Source organism: Euphorbia lathyris, chromosome 5, assembly GCF_963576675.1.
Source record: "Euphorbia lathyris chromosome 5, ddEupLath1.1, whole genome shotgun sequence".
NCBI classification, from domain to species: Eukaryota; Viridiplantae; Streptophyta; class Magnoliopsida; order Malpighiales; family Euphorbiaceae; genus Euphorbia; species Euphorbia lathyris.
The window spans coordinates 77,371,051-77,393,765 of record NC_088914.1 but is presented as its reverse complement, the minus strand read 5'-3'; the positions used below and the strand labels follow the sequence as shown (position 1 = coordinate 77,393,765).

The following is a 22,715-nucleotide window of genomic DNA, read 5'->3' as shown; positions in this document are numbered from 1 at the left end:
AATATGTTACCAAAATTTATCAAATAGAATACTTCAAACCTGGTTCAATACAAGTATTAAGCATAACATAAGAAGCCACTTTTCTATATACATATCCGTGTATACACGAGAGAATACAACACGGTACTAATTTTCGTCACTATTACTAGAATGATGCAGAGTCTGCAATAAGTCATCTGCTGGTACTGATTTTTCTTTGGAAAAGAGAGAAAAGAATAAATAGACTACTCCAAAATCTTCCCCCTATTGGTCCTGATTCGCTTTTCAACTGACGAAACAATGCGATTAATAGTGCAATTGCAGAAGCACAACCTGAGATAATGAACAATCCTAAAAATGGTTCTGCTCCTAAACTTTGAGTCTTTTTAGCATGAGATGCTGAAACTGAGCAAGTGAATGAGGAAAGCATTCTTTCTTCCATCATTTGGAGTTCCCCACTTTCACTCAGCCTTAGAATTGCCTGTGACATGCCTAGTGCCAATGCAGATCCCTTCTGAAACACCTGCAATTGCATACAACATAATAAATAAACAACAAAACCACAGGTTTAAAAAGAAGAGTGAAGTCTAGAGAGTCAATTTACAAAGCCGAATCCGCCTAGCTTGTAGGTAGGACCTGCAACAGCAAAGCCTCTGCAGTATTCTGCAAGAAAAACTTTAGCATAAGGCGTTAAAATGAAAGCAGCCTTAATATCTCCAGCTGATAAAGCCTTTGCATATTCATTACTAGAAGACATGCTTCTTATATTCCTTGGCTTGAACCCTAAGACTTCCACTAGATACTGATCAACAAACAAATTTCCATTGCTACCGACAATGGCATTCGACCTCTTCAGCTCATTAACATCCATTGCTAGAGATGGAGCAGCACCGGAGTTGGTTAATAGGGACGTGAGGCTTGACGTGAATGTAGCAGAAACAACTAGCATCAGCAACAACCATGGCCCGAGCACAAAATGAGACAAACTATTATTCCGAGTTTCTCCTGAAAATTGGAAACAATATAACTTATGTAGTGAAAGAATCACAAGTTCCTATGCTCCAAATATATAAGCTATCTTACTTACTATGCCCCAAATAAAGTGTTGCAAGGGAAATCCATAGAACAGTTGATATTGATCTTGCAGGTGATTCATTAAGCTCTTCATTGTTTTGGTGTTCAATAAACCAGACAACAAAACCGGTGAAAAGGCTCATGCCTGCCATGGAAAACCACATCCCTGGAGTAAAAAGGGTAAAAAGCAACCATGGCTGTGATTTATCTACTCTAGTTTTCACCACCCTGGCTAGTCCTGCTTCTACATATGGATGTGAGAATTCCAAGAATTGAAATCCTTCAGCTTTTATCATTATATCACCAACAGCTGCATCAAAAGTCTTCCACAAATAAAAAACACCCTAATCAGCATTATAATCTCCCAAAAAAGTGCTACTAACTGCATATATCTTTAATTTCTTCCAAACAATGGATATCAGGACAAACAGAATTGAAAGTTCCTTCAAAATCCATCAAAATTGAGGTTTCCAAACAAGGGTTTCGTGTTGTGAAATGAGAAAGAAAACGATAGTAAGAAAAACTGACCTTGAGGGCAACTTTCTTAAGCAAATCATCAGAAGAACCATTAAAGGGAACCATCTGGTAGATAAATTTGTTTGGCAGGAGGCGAAGAGCTGCTCGAAAGACATCAATTGAAAACCCATTAATGCGTTTCTCATCATCGCTTACTTCCACAAATTGCTTGAAGCTTGATTTCATCGGCACAGCAATCTTCAACCTGTTGTTTCTCCGCTTTGTTTTCCTGAATCCAGAGTCCTTATTCATATAATTTGCAAATTTCATCGATGAATCTAATGAACTAGAATTCACCATATTTACTTCAAAACCATGTGTATGATTCAACAAAGTATTTGAATCCTTGGATACTGTGTGGAGATTTAAAGGCGGTGCATGCGAGCCATGGAGAGGAGTGTCTGGTACGCCAGCAGAACAAGCAAAATCTTTCAGTTTCAAGGCATTGACTTCATCTTTGACCTTTAAAATGGTTGAGATTGATAAGAGTAATAATAACAAATTTAAAAAACTCACAACCAATTGCAGAAACACAACCCATTCCTTTTTCTCCATTAAGCAATGAACCAGCATCAACTAGTTTTCGAGTACAGAACTTAAGAGAATGGATGAGGTAAAAAGGGTAAACACTTTTTACTGATTTGATTCTCATTGATTTCAATAACTTTAGAACTTGTTCTTAGATTTGCTGTACAAGTAATGCAATTACACTAAGGAATTAAAGGACAAGAAAGACAGTGACATATAGAATAATAAGGTGCTTTGATTGGATGGTGTAGATTTGTGGTGGTTTGATAGTGTGATTTGCGGTGCACCACATCATGTGCTCTCAAGGTTCTAAAATATGCTATTGTTGTGTTTAGGCACAAATGCCCCTGACTTGGCTGAGAAGATCGAAATATCCTTGGTAACTCAAAAGACATCTTCGGTCAGATAAAGAGAGGCACGCTTGCGGCTCTCCATTTGTACTTTGTGATGTTAAACTCCTCTTCCTTTTCTCTTTCTCTTTTCCAGAAAAAACGTCTCAAAGTCTCAAATACTTTGATAATCTCTTTAGAACAGAAAAAAGGTTAGTACACATTCCTTTTTCTCGTTAAAGCAATTGTAGAATTAACCATTGCTTTTTTTTCCATAGCAATTGTAGAATTTTTCGTTGTATGAAAGGTCAAAGCTCATGCTGTTTTAATTTTCAGGTTAAATAATTTATTTTTTGGTTGCGGTTAAATAATTTATTATCCATATATTTTCTTGTTATATAAAATATAATGGATCACATGGATAGTTAATTCACATTATTTCTATGTTTACAGGGTAATTACTAATTTATAACTTAAACAGAAACGGTTATGTGAGAAGATCAAAAGTTAGTATCTCTACATTGAATTTTTCTCTATACTTTTATTTTATTATCTCTCTCCATTCTTAAAATAGAAGTTTCAACATTGCATATTCAAGGCTATTAATGCACAGGTTATTTTTTTCGGTACCAACCAAATTCACTTCTCCAATTTCCCTCTGGAGTTTTAGCATTGCCTTTTCTAGATCTTCAATCTATCTGTGATCTTCTAAGATTGCCGCTGTAAATTTTTTGAGATCAATATCCTCAAAACACCTCTCAAAGGGTGCCCATGCCAAAGTTATTATTTGCCATAATGTTTTCCAAGTATCGTAAACTAGACTCTGATACCAAATGTCATAGGACCAACCCAAGGAACTTGTGTAATGCTTACTCGATCCTTTGGAAGTAAGCCATCCAAGAGAAAGAATTCACTCTATCTGCAATAATCACACATATAGGTTAGATACAAGCCACATATCAAAGGTATAGTGGACACACATACAATACAATCATATAGTAAAACCATCAGATTCACATACAATTATAGCAACACATATGGCACACAAGAGTGAATAATACGCGGATGATCTCATTCATATATAAGAATCAAGGATACATCTAAGAGGTCTCATCCTATAGTAGCAAGAGCAACTACTAGAGATGGTAGAACATAAGAAAACCTAATGACAAGTCCAAAGGTGTCATGTCACTCCCCTTTATAGTATGTCTTATACCAAGTCGAAGCCTAGAGCCAATGGGCGTTACAATGTTTCATACTACACTATAAGCACTCTCTCCCTATTACATAATATGATTACAAAGATTGTCCCTCCTTACACATAGTAGTACACACTCCAAAATTAACCGCAAAGCCCTCTAGCCACATCTCATGCATATCTCGAAGAAGACCCCAGTAGAGGCGAGACTCGGATTGCATTTACTCGCGTCATCGCTATAGACTTTAATCCACCCCAAATCAGGAGGCTACCAACTAATATGCACCTCATACTTACTAGATAAAGTAATTACAGAATTAACAAGAAAATCATGTTCAAAACTAGTTATTTGCACTTGAAGAAAATGCATAGCATCGACATGAAGGGCTGTTTGAGGTTCGAAAACTTGCAAACATCACCACTTCCACAACCACCATATCACTATAGAGAAGAAAACAACTCAATTGACTCTAGGCCACGAAGCGCAATCTTCCATCATCGACCAATAGAAGACCACCAGCGAGGAGTTATGAATGACCATTTCAGCCTAGAGTAGTCGAAGCACGCACCATCCGAACTTAAGTGACGAGAAAAATGTTCCATAATGGAGAGGATCCTCATCATACAAAAGTAGCTATAAGAACACATATTTCCCTGCAGCTGAAAGGAACCTGAAAGTTCAATTACTGAACCTATTTGCCAATCTCTCTTTCAGGAATGCAAAAAATTATTTTTTTAATCGTCCAATCAATGATCGAAAAACCAGGTACCGTCCCGTGTTAATCGTTGCTTGGACTCCCAGAACTCTTGGTATTTTCGTCCCCTCCGCGCCCGTCACATTCGAACTAAAAAAATCCAAGATTGGCAAGATTAACCGCTTGACCCGAGGCCAAAGCATAAGTGTGTAAAACTTTCGCCACCTTTATGCTTTTCTCAATCGTGGCCCTGAAAAACAGAAAACTATCATCAGCAAAAAAATAGGTGGGTAACAATAGGCGCCCCCGAACACACATGGCAACCAGTGATAAGCCCTTGACGCTCCGCCTGAGAAATCAGTTGTGATAACACCTACCACACAATATGAACAGATAAGGTGACAATGGATCATCCTGTCGCAGGGCCCGGCCAAGTAACCTCAGGCTGACAAAATCATAATTCACAGCAATAGAGTAGGACACAGTACTGGTACACAACATAATCCAATCAATTCATTGATCACAAAAGCCCATTCTAACCATTATATTTTTTAAACGCACTCAATCCATCCTATAATAGGTCTTGCTTATATCAATTTTCAATGTACCCTCCCCTAATTCTCCTGTCTATTTTTTTTTCATATGGTTCAAATATTCAAAAGCCAATCGCATACTATCAATTAATGATTTGTCAGGGAAAAAAATAGATTTACTCTTTGAAATCACAAGAAAAAGGATAATTTTTAACCTATTGACCAATATTTTTGCAATGATCTTGTATAAAACGTTACATAAAGAGATTGGTCTCAAATCCGTCATCCGAAGAGAATTATCCCAGCTAAAGATCACTGTAATAATCGTGTGATACTGGTAAAAGATATTTGATAAAAGAAGAAGAATCTTAAGGAGAGAAGAGAGAAAGCTGCTATTACTTTTCATAAAAATGAGCTCATAACAGCTCTGGTACAAATAGCCGTTTTGCCTGGTGAGGCATGACAAAATAGAGCTAACCTCAGCCAAACACGTGGCTAACAGAATTATAGCTTGCAAAAGGTAAATATAACAAAACATAAAAGAAAGCTGCTAAATGACAGAAATAAAAATACCACATATCAATTTTCCCCCCTTAAGAACCTTGACCTCAAGGTTCAGCAATCTGAAAAGCTGGAAACCTCTTTAGGATATCGAAGGCAAACTCCCAAGTTGCATCTTCGGGGGCTTTGTCTGACCATTGAACCAGAATCTTGGTTGCAGCTTGATGCCCTCTCTTCACCATCTTTCGATCCAGCACAGCTACAGGAACAACCTCAACTCCTTGAATATGGGGAAGCTGATTAGAAATGCAAGATTGAGTCGACACCTTCCTCTTGAGCTGTGAGACATGAAAGACCGGATGTATGGCGGACCCTGGGGGTAACGTGAGCTTATAGGCCACCTGCCCAATTTTATCTTCAATCACATATGGTCCATAATACATGGGGGATAGTTTTTTATTCACCATTGATACTGTGCTCTGTTGCCTATAAGGCTGTAATTTAACAAAAACTTCATCTCCAATTGAAAATTCCCTGTCAGTTCTATGCAAATCTGCTTGTTGCTTCATGCGATGTTGTGCTCTCAAAAGCTGTTCCTTCATCACCTTAAGCAATATTTCCCTATCTTGCATGAATTGATCCACCGACTCAATTGCTGAATCTCTTGGAAAATAAGGCAGATGAATTGGAGGGGGTACACCATAAACCACTTCAAAAGGTGTCAACTGTGTTGAAGTATGGTAGTTGGTGTTATACCACCACTCTGCTAGAGGAAGCCGTTTGATCCACATGGTTGGATTCCCATTAGCCATGCACCTTAGATAAGTTTCCAAACATCTGTTTACCACTTCAGTCTGCCCATCAGTATAGGGATGGTAAGCAATTGATTTCAACAATTTCACTCCCTGTAACTTGAAAAGCTCCTCCCAAAAATGACTAACAAAGATAGTATCCCTATCACTTACTATCGAGGATGGAAGTCCATGGAGTTTAAAAACAGAATCAAGGAATTCTTGAGCCACACTAGCAGTTGTGTAAGGGTGCTTTAAACCAATGAAATGGGCATACTTGCTCAATCTATCAACAACAACCAGAATTACCTCCTTTCCCCCGACTTAGGTAACCCTTCAATGAAATCCATACTGATGTCACTCCATACATTTTCAGGAATTGGTAAGGGCTGCAAGAGTCCTGGAGTAGAATTATTCTCTGGTTTACAAGTTTGGCAAACCATACAGTTCCTGACATAATTCCTTACATCCTTCTCCATCCCCTTCCAATAGAAAAGCAGTTGTAGCCTTTTATAAGTAGCTTGCATCCTGAATGGCCCCCAAGAGCTGAATCATGCATCAATTGTAGGAGTTTATCCTTCAACTTACCATCGTTGCCCGCCACCAATCTTCCCTTTCTCCTCAAAAGTGTCCCTTGCATTGAATATGGTCCCAAGTTAGGAGTGTTCAACTGCTGTAATTTCTGAATGACATTCTGTAAGTGCGGATCCTGAGCCCAACTGGCTTCAATCTCAGGTAGCAAACTACAAACTGGAGTAGAAACAATGAGTGTAGCAAGCTCAGCAACCGGGACCCTGGAAAGTGCATCAGCAGCACTGTTATCCTTGCCTTTCTTGTATGTAATTTCGAAGTCATAGCCAAATAATTTGGCAATATACTTCAGTTGATGGGCAGTTATAATCCTTTTTTCCAGGAGAAACTTTAAACTTTTGTGGTCCGTTCGAATGAGGAAGGGCCTATGAGCTATATAGTGATCCCACTTTTTTACTGTGTGGACCACCGCAAGAAGCATCTTCTCATATATAGATAACGCTTGATGTCGAAGACCCAAGGCTTTGCTTTGCTGACTGGTCATCTTTCCTCTTTTTGTCCTGCCTTGTGTGATCAACAGGCTCCTTGCTTGCCACCACCATCTTTCCTTTCTTGGTCGGCATAGCTTGTGCTCCTCCCTCAGCATTACCTGCTTCCTCATTCTCTTCAACAACCCCCTTTCCTTTCTTAGACTTAAGAGGTTGGTTGTATGCTAACCCAAACAGCAGTGCCGCTGTGATTTCAGTACCCCAAGACTCGGCTTCACCAACCATGTTTACCTGTTGGTCTTCAAGAATTCTCGTGATAAAGGAGCCCATCCTGAGTTTCCCTGTGCTCCGTTGAAATGCACCGATAAGAAATACGGGCATGTTGAGTGGTTTGTAGGTCAGCATGTGCCAGATGAAATTTTGCTCGAAATTGGAGGCTGATGAGGCAGAGTTGACCTTAGGGAATATGAAGTTGGTCAGGATGTAATGAGCCATTTTTTGATTCTGACCCATACATGTACTGGCTATTTCCCCTTTGTGAGTCGTCGGTTTACAGAACTCAACAGGGTAGTCAAGTTTGACGTTTGTGGTTCTGAATTCTTTACCTTTGTTCGGCAGCTTTAGCAAAGTTGCTAGATAGGATGGAGTTATTGTGATGTTCTTTCCTGTGACCTTGGTGACTAGATGGTCGGCGTTTTCCTTATCCACTTTGAGATTTTAGGAAGTTAGTTTTACGTAGAAGGAATGTTCGTGTGCTTAGTAACTTAGCTTATGTTAATCACTCAGTATGTATGTCTACTCAGCATAGGGTGATATAGTTCATATTTAGCCCAACATGCAATAGTTACTCATATAGCACAGATCACTCAGCATGGTAATCACTCAACATTCAATTTAAACATATAATTTTAGTGAAGAGGATTAGACATACCGATAGCTTCCCTTAGTATGTTAAATTGCTCACGGGCCAGAGGCTTTGTGAAGATATCCGCAAGCTGTTCATCTGTAGGAACGTAGGTCAACTTGATCTCACCCTTGAGTACATGATCCCTTATGAAGTGATGCCTTATGCTGACATGCTTCATCCTGCTGTGTTAGATTGGATTTTTGGATAAGTCAATGGCACTCTTGTTGTCACATTTGACTTCTATTATTTCTGTTTTTACACCATAATCCTCAAGCTGTTGCTTTATCCATAGGACTTGAGCCACACAGCTTCCAACAGCAATGTACTCAGCTTCAGTTGTTGACAAGGCCACTGATGATTGCTTCTTGCTGAACCAAGATACTAGACAGCTTCCAAGGAAGTGACACCCTCCTGAAGTACTCTTACGCTCTAGCTTATCTCGTCCATAGTCAGCATCAGTGTATCCAATGAGTGTAACGTCATTTGTATTTGGATACCATAAACCTGCATTAACTGAGCTCTGCAAATATCTGAAAATTCTTTTTACAGCTATAAGGTGAGATTCCCTAGGGTCAGCTTGATGTCTTGCGCAATAACATGCTGAGTACTGAATGTCAGGTCTACTAGCAGTAGACCTGTCCATGGGCCGGGCTGGGTCGGGCTCGGGCCGGACCAGTCGGGTTTTTAAGTAAAAATGCTCAGCCCAAGCCCAGCCCAGCCCACAATTAATTTAGGCAGGCTCGGGCCGGGCTGGGCTCGGGCTTAAAAATCAAATCCCGAGCCCAACCCATATAAGCCCACCTAAATATATATATATATATAATTATTAATTATAAAAAAAATAAATATTATACTTAAAAATAAATATTTAATATATAAATATATATTTATTAATTAATATTAATAAGCGGGCCGGGCTGGGCCGGTCCGTGTTATTTTTATTAATCCCAAGCCCGCCCAAAAAATAGGCGGGTTTTGACGGGCCTGGGCCGGGCTGGACCGATGAACAATTTTTATTATCCAAGCCCGGTCCAAGGGACACGGGCCTGGGCGGGCCGGGCGGGTACCCAGGCCCGTGGACAGGTCTAACTAGCAGTAAGTAGACCTGTTCATGGACCCGTTGGCCCGCCCAAGCCCGCTCTTTATGGGCTGGGCTTGGATATACATATTTCATGTTTAGCCCGGCCCGGCCCGAACCCGCTTAAGCCCGAACATGAAATGGGACGGGCTTGGGATTTAGCTTAAAAGCCCGAATATAGTCCAGCCCGGTCCGACCGTATATTATATATATATTTATAAATATTTTTTGTTTATTTAGATTATTTATTATTATTATTTTGTTAAAAATATTACTAATTTTCTTAAAGAAAAAATACTATGAATTTAACATTTGATATATTATAGTTAAAACTTTAAACATATAACAATTGAATGAGTAACTATATGGAGTTTTTTTTTTTTTTCTTTAAGCCACAGGAGCTGCTTCTCTTTGGAAAAAAACAACTGTTGAATAAATCTTATACATATTTTATTGATTTATCACAATTAAACACATTATTCCATATAAAACTTTTTTTCATAGGTTAATTTACTTTACTTTAATTTTTATATATACATATACTAGTTGGGCGGGCTGGGCCGGGCTTGGGATTTAGTTTTCGTAGCTTGTCCCAGCCCGGCCCGAGCCCGATATAAAAAGAGTATGGGCTGGGCTGGGCTTGGGCATAGTAATTATACAATAAGCCCGGTTAGGCTCGGCCCGGCCCAACCCATGAACAGGTCTAGTAGTAAGATAAAGTAGAGAGCCAATCATACCTCGATATAATTTACTATCTACTGACTTACCTTTCTCGTCGGCACAAAGGACTGTGTCAGTACCCTTTGGGGTAGATATGGACTTGCATTCTTCCATATCGAATTTCTTTAACATTTCTTTGGCGTACTTAGACTGACTAAGTTGAGTTCGCCCAGCATAGACATCTCGAACTCAGTTTGCATCTGTTTACTAAATTCTTTGCACATAGATTCGTCAGTAGCACCAAAAATTATATCATCTACGTAAACTTGTGCCAGCAGGGTATTTTTACCCTTCTTCTTAATGAACAAGGTTGTGTCAGTTTTACCTCTGACATAGTTCCTTGTCAGTAGGAAAATGGTCAACCTCTCATACCAAGCATGAGGTGCTTGTTTCAGGCCGTACAAGGCCTTCTTGAGTTTATAAACGTGGTTTGGAAACTTTGGATCTTCAAACCCAGGAGGCTGACTAACATATACCTCTTCGTTTATAAATCCATTAAGAAAAGCACTTTTAACATCCATTTGATATAGCTTGAAATTCATGAAACTAGCATATGCACATAATATACGTATAGCCTCTAACCTAGCTACGGGTGCAAAGGTCTCACCATAGTCAATGCCCTCTTGCTGACTATAACCTTGGGCTACAAGTCGGGCTTTGTTCCTAACTACATTTCGTTGCTCATCTAGTTTATTTCTAAAGACCCACTTAGTTCCTATGGTCTTTTGATTCCTAGGTTTTGGTACTAAATCCCATACCTCGTTTCTTTTGAACTGATCAAGCTCCTCTTGCATAGCATTGATCCAATGTTCGTCGTGCTCAGCTTCTGAGAAGTTCTTCGGTTCATGTACTAAAACGAATGCAACATTGCTGAGATATATTCTAAGCCGATCTCTCGTCATCAGCTTGTTTTTAGCAGCATCAAGAATGGACTTCTCCGAATGTCCTCTTGGAATTTTGATTTCTTTGGGCAATGTTGAGTTGTCTGGAATAGGTGTTTCTACAATATCTGCAGGAGTAGATTGGTCAGCAAAGGTAATTTCGGGTTCGTGTTTACCTTTGGTCAGCCCTTGTGGTGACGACTCAGCAGCTCTATTTTGGTCAGCGGAAGTTGAGCTTGGGTCATCTTCGGCAGACTGAGTTGTCTTTCCTGCAGGGCCAGTTTCATCGAACTCAATATGTACAGACTCTTCTACAACCTGAGTTCGCTTATTGTACACCCTATATGCTTTACTGTTAGTTGAGTACCCGAGAAAGATCGCTTCGTCAGCTTTAGCATCGAATTTAGCAAGGTTTTCTTTTGTATTGAGTATAAAGCATTTACACCCAAAGGCACGAAAGTAGCCAATATTGGGCTTTCGTCCTTTCCAAAGTTCATAGGGGGTTTTCTTAAGAATAGGTCTAACTAAAGCCCTAATAAGTATATAGCATGCTGTGTGGACAGCTTCACCCCAAAAATACTTTGGAAGCCTATTTTCGCTCAGCATTGTCCTAGCAATTTCAACTATTGTTCTGTTCTTCCTTTCAACAACCCCATTTTGTTGAGGCGTTCTAGGTGCAGAAAAATTATGGTCAATGCCACTGACTTCACAGAATTCATCAAACTGTTGGTTTTTGAATTCTCCGCCATTGTCACTCCTTATATGAGCTACTCTTAGGTCTTTGTCATTTTCAAGCTTTTTAATCAATGTTGTGAACATCTCAAACGTTTCATCTTTGCTACTCAGCAAGATGATCCAAGTATACCGAGAGAAATCGTCTATAATGACTAAGGAAAATTTCTTACCTCCCAAGCTGAGTGGCTGGACAAGTCCGAAAAGGTCCAAATGTAGTAATTCCAATGGTCGCTTGGTTGAGACAATGTTTTTACTTTGAAAAGACTTTTTCGTTTGTTTACCTTGCTGACAAGCATTACATAGTTGATCTTTTTCAAATTTAAGTTTGGGCAATCCCTCAACTAATTGCTTTCTTGCTAATTTGGCAAGGAGGTCCATGCTTACATGACCAAGTCTCCTATGCCATAGCCAGGAGTTATCCTCCTTTGACACTAAGCATATATTTTTAGAAAACTGTTTTTCTAAACTCAACATGTACACATTGTCAACACGAGGGGTAGTTAAAATCAAATTGTTTGTTTTACCCTCGAGTATTCGACACTTAGTGGCATCAAATACAACCTTTCTACCGCTGTCACACAGCTGAGCTACGCTCAATAGGTTATATTTGAGACCTTTAACTAGGGAAACTGACTCAATAGTAGGGTTACCTCCGATAGTACCTAATCCAACTATCTTACCCTTTTTATTATCTCCAAAGCTTACGTTACCACCTCGTTTAAGCTCAAGTGTGATGAACCGAGTTTTATCACCAGTCATATGCCTCGAGCATGCACTGTCAATATACCAAAGCTTTGACTTCTCCACGCACCTCAGGCTCACCTCCATTTTGAATCATTCATCTTTAGGTACCCAATTCTTTTTAGGTCCTCGTTGGTTAGCATAAACAGGTGCAATATCATGTTTTAATTTGTGACGGCATATATTTATGGTGTGGCCTTGTTTACCATAGAAGTTACAATGAGTTACCCTTTTAGGGTGACTTTGTCTTTGGTCAGCATCATTGTGCTGAGCATGCCAACATACCTTAGTGGTATGACCTTTCTTTCCGCAGAAGTCACATTGGACAGTCCGTTTATTATACCAACACACATATATTATGTGTCCTCTTTTTCCACAGCAGTCACACTTAGTGAACTGTCTACGCTGACCAGTACCTGAGTACTCAGAGTGGGATTTATTTTTGGTTGAACCTTTTATTTGGTTCTGTAGGGTTGTGACATCATTTCTCAGTTTCTTTGAATCTGATTGGACTTCCGAGACAAACTTGTGCATGATTTCCATGTTGTTATGCAAAGTTGAGTTGTCTTGGAGAAGATATCGAAGGTCACTGAGTTTGACCTCTTCAATCTCGTCACACCGCCTGCTGAGTGCCTTTATTTTCTTGTTACACTTTTTAGTCAGTGTATATAAATCACTCAGGACGTTAACCATTTCATTTCTAAGCAAGTGTAGAGATGTTACCTCATTGGAATGTTCCTCTTGGTCAGAACCGTCAGAGAGGTCAGCTTGCTCAGATTGACTTTGGTCAGCAGCGTCGTCGGCCATGAAGCATATATTTGCTGTCTCATTTGCATCAGCTTCTGATAAGGTTGACTCATCACTGTCACTCCATGTGGCCACCATTGCCTTTTTGCTTCCTTTCTTTTCTTTCTTTAAGTTAGGGCAGCTTGACTTAATGTGCCCAGTATGATGGCACTCAAAGCACGTGACAGGCTTGGAGCTGTCCTTTTTGTATTTGTCATTGTACTCATCTTTGTACCTATCGCCTCTTTTGTATGACCTCTTGCTGTTCTTATCATTCTTTCTGAACAGCTTCTTCATCTTTCTTATGAACATGGCCATCTCCTCATCATCTAATGAGTCAGCTTCGGTTGAGTCAGCTTTCATGACAAGTGATTTCTGCTTCTTGTCCTCTGACTTTTCTTTAGCTTCAAAATTTTTCATAGAGATCTCATGAGTCAGCAGAGATCCGATCAGCTCGTCGTATTTGTACGTGGTCAAGTCCTGAGCTTCCTCCACAGCTGTCTTCTTAGCTTGCCACCTCTTAGGGAGACTTCTTAGGATTTTCTTCACCTGCTCCTCTTCTATGAAGTTCTTTCCAAGTCTCTTAAGCTCATTTATAATATTGGTGAACCTTGAGTTCATCTCCGAGATGTCTTCATTTTCATTCATCTCGAACAGTTCGTATAATCTCATATGTTGGTTCACTTTGGACTCCTTGACCTTGCTTGTGCCTTCATAGGTCACTTCGAGCTTCTTCCATATTTCATGTGCTGACTCGCAACCTGAAATCTTATTGTATTCTGTATTATCTAGTCAGCATAAACAGTTCACGCAGTGTGACTGTTGCAGGAAAAAAAGGGCACACAAGCGAAGTGTGTTGGTACAATAAGCGGACTGTCTAATGTGACTTCTGCGGAAAGAAAGGACATACTGTTGGTCCCTTGTAAGGTTGCAAGTATAGTTCCAAGGGGGGGTTAGGAACTATTTAAACTTTTTCGCAATTAGGGCAGACTTCTTTTTCTAAGGAAAAAGGTTTTAACAGCGGCGCTGAGTAAACAACAAGATACTGGCTTAGTCAACTAATGACTAGGTCAGTTTCTTAGCTTGAGTCAGGAGATAGCACTTAGAGTCTATTCCTGAGCTCAGATGTTCAACACGCACAACTCAACTTGACCTCTTTACTCAGTCAGTTTTTTATTATTTTAAGCAAGCAATATATATAAGGAGTTAAAGGTAAGAAATACTTTACTCAGCAGATTTATCCAGGTTCGGCTTCTTCTAAGCCTACGTCCTGTCCCCGAAACACGTTCCGAGATTTCGAATCCTCTACTAAGCTCTTTAAAGGTGGAGCCTCAAACCTTTTACAATCTTAGCAACTGAGTATGACAAGAGTACCTTCCTCTATACCTCTACTCAATCCTAATCTCTTGCTGAGTACTATAATCGAGTACTCAGTCTCTCCTTTCTATTCTCTAGAAATGATAAGTGTTTTGTCCTATACAATGATTTGCTAAGACACTTTAGACGATTGAAATAATCACTCTAGACTTTTACACAAATATATGAATTGTAGTGTAAGATTTGCTTTGCTTCTTGCTTGCAGAACTTGTGTAGAAATTTGGTCAGCGTAATGGCTTGATCAAGTTTTGTGTTGAATGAAGCTTCTGATGGCCCTATTTATAGAGACGTCTGGGCATCGGTCATTTCGAATTTCGAAATAACCGTTGGAGGGAAACGGCTTCCTGTCGTTGTCATCCTGACTTGCTCAGAGCTCTCGACCAATCAGATTTGTGTATCTTCTGTCCTCGGTCAGCTCAGCAGACTGTCTCTCCTTTTATGGTAAAGTCAACTAGACAGCATACTGTGTCGTCTGAACTTTACCCAAAGTAGAAATACTTTGTCTGGAAGTTTTCCTTAGCCAGCTGCTGTCTTGTACGCTTTGTCGAGTCTACTCAGCAGCTTCATCTTGAAGTTGTTCCCGAAGGTCTTCTAGATCCTTCTCTTGCTGAGTTGCGTTTTGTCCAAAGCGACAACGTTTTAACAAACGCGGGCCGAGTTGTACTGAGTTGTTTGACTTGGGCCTTTTAATTCTTGTGTCTTATAAACAATTTTAACTCAACATTGAACAAACACATTAGTAGAATAAATCAAAGCATTTAAACTTAGTGTGTTTTAGAATATGTATTTCAATTATACTTAAACAATTTTGTCAAATCAAAATTATGTGGAAGGGTGTTTCAACACATACCACTAAGGTATGTTGGCACGCTCAGCACAATAATGCTGACCACACTCAACATCACCCTCAAAGGGCAATTCATTGTGACTTTTGTGGTAAAAGTGGCCACACGATAAAAGTATGTCGTCATAAATTGAAATATGACTTTGCACATGTTTATGCTAACAAACGAGGACCCAAAAAGAATTGGGTACCTAAAGATGAATAGTCTAAAATGCAGGTGAGCCTGAGATGCGTGGAGAAATCAAAACTGTGGTATATAGACAGCGCATGCTCGAGGCACATGACTGGTGATGAAACTCAGTTCATCACACTAGAGCTTAAACGAGGTGAAAGTGTAAGCTTTAGAGACAATAAGAAGGGTAAGATAGTCGGCTCAGGTACTATCGGAGGTAACCCAACTATTAAGTCAGTCTCCTTAGTTAAAGGTCTCAAATACAACCTGCTGAGTGTAGCTCAGCTTTGCAAGAGTGGAAGAAAGGTTGTATTTAATGATACTCATTGTCAAATACTCGAGGGAAAAACAAACGAAGTGATTTTAACTGCCCCTCGTGTAGACAATGTATACATGCTGAGTCTAGAAAAACAGTCTTCTAAAAATATATGCTTAGTGTCTAAAGAGGATAACTTCTGGCTATGGCATAGAAGACTTGGTCATGTAAGCATGGACCTTCTTGCCAAACTAGCTAGAAAGCAACTAGTTGAGGGATTTCCCAAACTTAAATTTGAAAAAGATCAATTGTGTAATGTTTGTCAGCAAGGCAAACAAACTAAGAAGTCATTTCAAAGTAAAAATATTGTCTCAACCAAAAGACCATTGGAATTACTACATTTGGATCTTTTCGGACCTGTCCAGCCACTTAGCTTGGGAGGTAAGAAATTTTCCTTAGTCATTGTAGATGATTTCTCTCGGTACACTTGGATCATCTTGCTGAGTAGCAAGGATGAAACATTTGAGATGTTCACCACATTGATTAAGAAACTTGAAAATGACAAAAGCCTAAGAGTAGCTCATATTAGAAGTGACAATGGTGGAGAATTCAAAAACCAACAGTTTGATGAATTCTGTGAAACTAGTGGTATTGACCACAATTTCTCTGCTCCTAGAACACCTCAACAAAATGGGGTTGTTGAAAGGAAGAACAGAACAATTGTCGAAATAGCTAGGACAATGCTGAGTGAAAATAGGCTTCCAAAGTATTTCTGGGGTGAAGCTGTCCACACAACATGCTACATTCTCAATAGGGCTTTAGTTAGACTTATTCTTAAGAAAACCCCATATGAACTTTGGAAAGGACGAAAGCCCAACATTGGATACTTTCGTGCCTTTGGGTGTAAATGCTTTCAGATATAGGTCAGCTTATTCAACATATTCTATTTACTTAGTATTAAGCGGAAGGTTTAATCATTTAGGGTGCGCTGAGTAATTTGTTGGTTCAATGAGTTTTATAAGACAATGTTTTATAAACATATAGGTCAATGTCAAACATGTTATCAGCATTTGATTCAATCAATAAGTTTTATAAGTATTAAACATGGCTGATTAATTGAAGATAGATAATGACTTAATACTTGGCATCAAGGTAAAATAACTCATAACTCATATAATGAACGATGCAAGTAATTATATAAGTAGTCAGTGCATTAGAAATAACAGAAATAGGTACAAGGGATAACATAAAAAACGTTCTAGTTCTAGCCTATCTCTATTTCTTTTTCTTTTGCTGAGACTGACTACGCTCATGCTGAGCTCTAGCTGCTTGTTCTTTCTCCCCCATTTTGTCAGCATCAGGAGGAGGAAGTCTGAAGGCATCAGTTAAGACAGCTCGAGTCAGTTCTTGGGATAGCGCCTTAAGTTTCTCAGCGCTTTCATTGACGCCGTCAAAAATTGCAACTCCATCAGTGGATACCTCTTCGGGTATGTTGAGTTCAGCAGCACTGATCATGTTGACGTTAAACGCCTGAGCTTTGCCTTGCCAGATGAGTGCTTCAGTAAGACCAGCAACGACTTAGTGAAAGGTCTTTAAAAGGGTCGTGTCGTAATACTGACGTTGAATATTGGTATGACGAATGTGGTTGAAGGTTTGTCGTGTGATAGACAGCATCTCATTCTGTTTCATTGCGTCAGTATCCATCTCTTGCTTATTCAGATTCAGCAAGCGAATAGACTCACCAATTTGCTCTACTGAGCACTGATTGTAAGAAACCATTTGCTCATTAGTCTTGAGTTGCTCGGTGTGAAGCTGAGCAAAGAGCATCTTGACTTCAGATGAAGTGGCATAGTCGGGGTTCACAGCTGACAAGTTCTAAATTTGTTGTTGTAAAGAGTTCAAGTGTTGCACAGTTGTCAGCTGGATCTCAGCCAGCTTGGCGATTGAATCCTGCTTTGCTTGATGTGCTTGAAAATAAATGATGACGTTCAGCAGGTCCTTGAGTCCCTTCACTTTGTTGAGAAGCTGAGTGACCTGGGAAAGCTGAGTAGTCTCAAGAGTTGATAATCCAGCGGCAGGAGGAGTAGATTGTTGAAGGTCTCTGATCAACGCTTGCACTGAGTCAATTATCCTTTTGCCGGACTCAGTGGCATTCAAATAGCTTTGAGAGCCTTCAGGGACATCAGTGTGACCAGAAGGAAGAGGAGTGAAAGGAGTGACCTAGTCAGTGACTGGAATAGCGTTTTCAATCTGCACTTGAGTTTCAGGTATAGTTGATTGATCGGCAGATAGATGAGTTGAAGAAGTAGTAACTCGAATACTGTCTGTGCTGACGAGGGCGGATATGTTTGGAGTCAGCACCATGCTTGGAGTAATAGCATTAATAGTAATCGGCTCAACCTGACTTGTTGAGGTGGCAGAGGCATTTTGGTCGGCATGTTCCTGTTGAGAAGCAACAGAGGCTTGCTTTTCTAAGGACGCCGATGCTATAGAGGTTTGTTGGCGTTTGAAAAATTTCAGCTTGACTGTAGAGGGGTCCTTAGTTGGCTTTGAAATAACAAAGTCAGAAAGAGTTGGTGGTGGCACAGGAGGTTCACTGACAGGCTTCTCACTGGCCTTAACCAACTTTCTTCTTCTACGAGGTGGAGTGACAGTTTGACTAGGATCTCCTGAGTGAGAAAGAGAAGATTCTTGTTGCTCATCATGAGGCTGGTCAACTTGCACTTGGACTTGATCAACATTGTGTTGGTCAAGTACTTGCTCTTCTCCAGCAGCCAACACAGTATTGGCCTGCTCAGTCTCATGTTCACTGGCTGTCTCCTCAGTGTCCTCAGCGTCATCCTGACCGCTGGCCTCTTCTTCTTCTTCTTCTGTACTGTCACCATCGAGTTCTTCCTCTACTTGGGAGATGAAATGATCATCCAGTTGTACCTCATGTTCGTCATGCTCAGCTACTGTACCTTGACACTGGGTGAAGTAGGAGTCACCAGGTACAACAAAGTCTGTAGGTATGGCATTGAGGGGAGTCAGTGTAGAAGGCTTCTACTTCTTTTGAGGTTGCTCAGTAGTTTCCTCAGTTCCAGGCTCACCTTGCCTGTTTCAGTTCTCAGCTGACTTACCAGCTGACTTCTGCCTTTTAGCTGGAGACTCAACATCGTTGGAAGGAGTCTCAGCAGCCTTTCTTTTTCGGGAAGCTGGGGCCTTAGTCCTTCTCCCTTTCTTTGGGATAGCAGTTTCCTCAGCTTGTCCAGCAGCAGCAGCAGCTTTACCTTTCTTCAAAGGTTGTCCGAATTTTAATGCTCTCAGCGAAGCCGATGTCATCTCAGATCCTCGAGTCATCTCCTCATCGACAAGATCAACTTTGTGGTCAATGAGGATTCTTGTGATGATTGATCCTAGCCTCAGCGTACCAGTACTCCGTAGAAAGCCAGCAACAAGAAAGACTAGCATATTGATTGGTGTGTACGTCAGCATATGCCATATAAAGCATTGCTCGAAGTTCGTTGCTGAGGTAGTGCAGTTGATCTTCGGGTAGATGAAGTAGGTCAGCAAGTAATGAGCCATCTTCTGGTGCTGACCCATAGATGAAGCTGAGACTTCTCCTGAGTGACCCTCAGGTTTACAAAAGTTAGTTGCATACCCAGTTCCATCCTGATCTCCAAATCTCCTCAGCCTTGCTCCCTCAGTTTTTAATTTGAGCAGATTTCCTAAGTAGAGAGGGTTGATGAAGATGGTTTTCTCTTTCACCACTGTACACAGATAGTCAGGATTGTCATTTGCAATACGGAGGTTGTGGTAAAACTCCTTTACCAGGTCAGGATAGGTGTAATCCCTAATCGAAAACAGCTCAGTCCATCCATTCTGTGAAATCCACTCACAGAAGGGTTCTTCGTTCTGTACGAAGGCTTCAGATACCCATCTTGAGGGCTCAACCTTCCATTCCCGTACGTTTTCGAAGACCTTTGTGTAGGTCCTGACATTCTTGCCCTTACCAGAAGAGGAATGGCCAGCTTTTCCTTTGCTGGGTGTGGGAGGATTCCCTGTAGGTTCACCGGAGCTGGACTTTTGGTGGCCGGCACCGGAGATGTTGTAGGAAACCTTAGTCATAGTTGAGGATGGGAAAGCTTAGAGGGTTTTTAGAGAGAAAGAATTTCTTTGCCAGAGAGTTCGATAAGCGTAAAGAATAAAAATGGGGAATTACCCATTATTTATAGAGGTGAGGAATGGATCTTATCGAATCCATGTGTCAGTTTTTCCTCGGGATTATGAACCGACAATAATCCTGGCATTTATGACACATTCGGCGCGTACGTCATCCTAGGTGGCTATACGCGTGCTTTTGCAATTATTCTAACGGATCTAACACTCAGCGTTTAGAATGCCAAGCGTTTGATATTCTGAGTGGTCAGTATTGCATAAAGGGATGATTTCTAAGTTTTAAGACTAACTAACTAAGTGTGCAAGTTTACTCAGTATTTATTGTTTAATTGATTTCAATGAGTACACAGCAAAAACAATCATTCAGCATAGTAATTCACTCAGCATGCATATTCATTTAGTTCAGGAATTTACTGAAGAGGATTAAACATAGCAATAGCTTCTCTCAGTATGCTGAACTGCTCACGGGCCAGTGGCTTCGTGAAGATATCCACAAGCTGCTCGTCCGTTGGGACAAAGGTCAGCTTGATCTCACATTTGAGTACATGGTCTCTAATGAAGTGATGTCTGATGCTGACATGCTTCATTCTGCTGTGTTGAATTGGGTTCTTTGAAAGATCAATTGCACTTTTATTGTCACATTTGACTTCAATTGTCTTCGTTTGAACACCATAGTCTTCAAGCTGTTGCTTAATCCATAGGACTTGAGCAACACAATGACCAGCAGCAATGTACTCAGCTTCAGTGGTAGACAAGGCTACTGACGCCTGCTTTTTGCTGAACCAGGATACAAGACAGCTTCCTAAGAAGTGACATCCTCCAGAGGTGCTTTTACGTTCCAGCTTATCCCGTCCATAGTCAGCGTCAGTGTATCCGATGAGTGTGAAATCATGAGTATTGGGATACCATAAACCTGTGTTCACTAAGCTTTGCAAATATCTAAGGATTCTTTTTACAGCAATGTAATGAGATTCCTTAGGGTTAGATTGATATCTAGCACAGTAGCATACTGAAAACTGAATGTCCGATCTACTGGCTGTTAAGTAAAGTAGAGAGCCTATCATACCTCGATATAATTTGCTGTCTACTGACTTACCATTCTCGTCAGCGCAGAGGACAGTGTCAGTGCCCATAGGAGTGGATATTGGCTTGCAATTCTCCAAGTCATATTTCTTTAATATCTCCTTGGCATATTTGGCTTGACTGATGAAGATGCCATTCTTTCCTTGTTTAATTTGAAGACTGCGGAAGAAGTTGAGTTCTCCCATCATGGACATTTCGAACTCAGTCTGCATTTGTTTGCTAAACTCCTTGCACATTGATTCGTTAGTTGCACCAAATATTATATCATCAACATAAATTTGGGCCAGCAGGGTATCTTTACCCTTTCTCTTAGGTGCCTCAGCAGATTTTCTCTTGCGAGAAACTGGGTCCTTAGTTCTTCGCCCTTTCTTAGGCTCAGCAATAGTCTCCTCAGTCTGATCAGCTTGGCCAGCAGCATCAGCTTTTCCTTTCTTCAAGGGCTGTCCAAATTTAAGTGCCCTCAGCGAGGCAGCTGTGATTTCGGTTCCTCTGAAAGATTCCTCACCTTCGAGGTCAATCTTGTGGTCGATGAGGATCCTGGTGATGATTGATCCCAACCTCATTGTACCCGTGCTGCGTAGGAACCCAACAACTAAGAAAACTGGCATGTTGATGGGGGTGTACGTCAGCATGTGCCATATGAAGCACTGTTCAAAGTTGGTTGCTGATGTAGTGCAGTTGATCTTTGGTTAAATGAAATAGCTCAGCAGGTAGTGAGCCATCTTCTGATGCTGTCCCATCGAAGATGCTGAGATCTCTCTTGAGTGACCCTCAGGTTTGCAGAAGGTATGGACGTAGTCGGTCTTGTCCTGATCTCCTGACTTTCTCAGCCTTACTCCCTCAGTTTTAAGCTGGAGGAGATTTCCTATGTACAGAGGGTTGATGAAGATGGTTTTCCCTTTTACTTCAGTGCTCAGGTAGTCGGCGGAGTCACTGGCAACCTTGAGGTTGTGGTAAAATTCCCTCACTAGGTCAGGATATGTCTCATCCCTGATCGAGAACAGCCCAGTCCATTCATTCTTGGAAATCCACTCAGCAAATGGCTGTTCGTTCTGTACAAAGTGCTCCGAAACCCATCTGGAGGGTTCTACCTTCCATTCACGTACATTGTCGAAGACCTTTGAGTAGGTCCTGATCTTAACAGCTTTCCCTTGGCCAGAGGTTTGGCCAGTTTTACCCTTGCTCGGTGTAGAGGGGTTTCGTGAAGGTTCATCGGAGCTGGACTTTTGGTGGCCGGCACCGGAGACGTTGAAGGATAGCTTAGTCATTCTTTTAAGATGGAGAGGATAGAGGTATTTGAGAGAGAGAAATTTGAGTAATTTCTTAGCCTTAAGAATTTGTTAAGCGTAAAGAGTAAAAAATGGGGAAATGCCCATAATTTATAGACAAGTTGAACGGTGTGGATCTTAACCAAATCCATGTGTCAGTTTTGCCTTGGGATCATGTACCGACAAGGATCCTGGCATTTATGACACATTACGGCGAATACGTCATCCTAGGTTATACGCGTGCTTGGCATTTATGCTAACGGATTAATCACTCAGTATTTAGAATGTCAAGCGTTTGATATTCTGAGTGGTTAGTGCATTATTTAAGGATGATTTTAAGTTCAAGTTCTAAACTAATTTACTCAGTGTGCAAGTTTACTCAGTATTGTATATTCAGTCAGTTTCAATGAGATACTCAGCAAACAATAAATCATTCAGCATGTAATTCACTCAGCATTCAATATTCATTTAGCACAGGAATTTACTGAAGAGGATTAAACATACCAATTGCTTCTCTCAGTATGCTGAACTGCTCATGTGCCAGTG

The 22,715-nt window shown here is 40.5% G+C and overlaps 1 protein-coding gene across 2 annotated transcripts; it reads right to left on the bottom strand.

Moving 5' to 3' along the window:
- Positions 1-4: 4 nt before the first annotated feature.
- LOC136228722 (glutamate receptor 3.2-like) lies at positions 5-2,257 on the bottom strand. Of its 2 annotated transcripts, XM_066017182.1 has the most exons (5): positions 2,086-2,257; positions 1,582-1,970; positions 1,067-1,376; positions 584-984; positions 5-502 (listed from the first exon to the last, which is right to left on the bottom strand). In XM_066017182.1, exons 1-5 carry the CDS (start codon positions 2,219-2,221, stop codon positions 173-175), a joined length of 1,566 nt encoding a protein of 521 aa, XP_065873254.1. In that variant the 5' UTR covers positions 2,222-2,257; the 3' UTR covers positions 5-172. The 2 variants fall into 2 exon arrangements, with proteins under 2 accessions (XP_065873254.1, XP_065873251.1); XM_066017179.1 differs by having other exon boundaries at positions 1,582-2,228.
- Between the last annotated feature and the right edge of the window lie 20,458 nt (positions 2,258-22,715).

What these genes read in the sequence shown, in the direction of transcription:
- LOC136228722 (XM_066017179.1), bottom strand. Translation starts at nt 2,142, where the DNA reads ATGCTGGTTCATTGCTTAATGGAGAAAAAGGAATGGGTTGTGTTTCTG. An exon ending in AACACTTTATTTGGGGCATA is followed by an intron (nt 985 to 1,066) that starts GTAAGTAAGATA and finishes TCCAATTTTCAG; the next exon opens with GAGAAACTCGGAATAATAGT. An exon ending in AGCTAGGCGGATTCGGCTTT is followed by an intron (nt 503 to 583) that starts GTAAATTGACTC and finishes ATGCAATTGCAG; the next exon opens with GTGTTTCAGAAGGGATCTGC.